We start from the raw sequence: 1,075 nt of genomic DNA, 5'->3' as shown, positions 1-1,075 counted from the left end.
AATAATAATAATAATAATAATAATAATAATAATAATAATAATAATAATAATAATAATAATAATAATAATAATAATAATAATAATAATAATAATAATAATATAGCTTCTCATCTATTGGAAGTGTTATCATGTACGTTGTTTTGTCTTGGCATAAAAGATGGACTACAGCAAATATTCTGCTCAATACCACAGATTTGTTTGTCAGTTACTTGACCTTAACCAGTTGAGCATGCCCCTTAGTGGCTGATATGTGCACTTCTGATCACGAGTAGAAATAGTGGGGGAGCATCATAGCCATGTTCTTTGGGGTTTTAATAATTCACGACTTTTTGAGCGGGATGGACTACTCGACCTGAACAAAATTCTAACTGAGCCCTACCTGCAAAGTCATGCGCTGTTAATCTTGTTATGAGATCACCATGTCGCGTATATGGTTGTGAAGCATGTACTTGGTGTACCCTTATCAGATAGGTAGTCATGATGGGTATACCGGGCTTCGTATATTTTACCCCAGTGTCACTTTGATGGCATGCACTGCTCTCTCACTCAATAATAATTATAATAACTTTGACTAAATTTGCTAATGTTTTTCTGTTTTCCTATCTATTTTTCACAGGAGTTTGGTATATGGAAAGAACGTGCTCAGATGATCTTACAATCTACATCAGCCTAATAGACCGTGTGTGTCGGACGGAGCGAAATGGAAATGGTTATTTATGTATGTGTGGCAAACATTTATGCAACGCAGCTAACTCTCCTGTCACAGAATCTCTGTACATCAAAACGATTGCAGTTACAGCTCTTTCGTTAATATTCATGGTGCTGCAATTAATATTATGATTTGTTCTATCTTTTTCATCTTCCTTACGCGCTAGCTGAACACACAGCGGTCCATGTCGGACGTAGCTATTGGGATCATACGAAATAGGTGTTTCAACAACAACAGCAACAACAACGACAACAAAAAATACTCTAAATTAGTGAATATTTCACAGTTGATTATGTTTGTTTTTGTTTTTAACTTTATTTTTTATTCGTTTGTTTAAAATGGCAATGGAAGGTACTGGGTGAGAAT

General features: G+C 34.8%; 1 protein-coding gene across 3 annotated transcripts in view; it reads left to right on the top strand.

Moving 5' to 3' along the window:
* The window catches only part of LOC106874787 (protein quiver), a 213,840-nt gene that overhangs the window by 212,449 nt on the left and 316 nt on the right, over positions 1-1,075 (top strand). For all 3 annotated transcript variants that reach the window (XM_014922641.2, XM_014922642.2, XM_014922640.2), the window contains exon 3: positions 617-1,075. This exon is cut by the window's right edge and continues 316 nt beyond it. In XM_014922641.2, coding sequence (XP_014778127.1) covers positions 617-840 — 224 coding nt within the window. In that variant the 3' untranslated portion in view covers positions 841-1,075. The remainder of the gene's footprint in view (positions 1-616) is intronic.

Source organism: Octopus bimaculoides, chromosome 6 (genome assembly GCF_001194135.2).
Source record: "Octopus bimaculoides isolate UCB-OBI-ISO-001 chromosome 6, ASM119413v2, whole genome shotgun sequence".
In the NCBI taxonomy this organism is placed as follows: Eukaryota; Metazoa; Mollusca; class Cephalopoda; order Octopoda; family Octopodidae; genus Octopus; species Octopus bimaculoides.
This window is presented reverse-complemented; position numbering and strand designations above follow the sequence as displayed.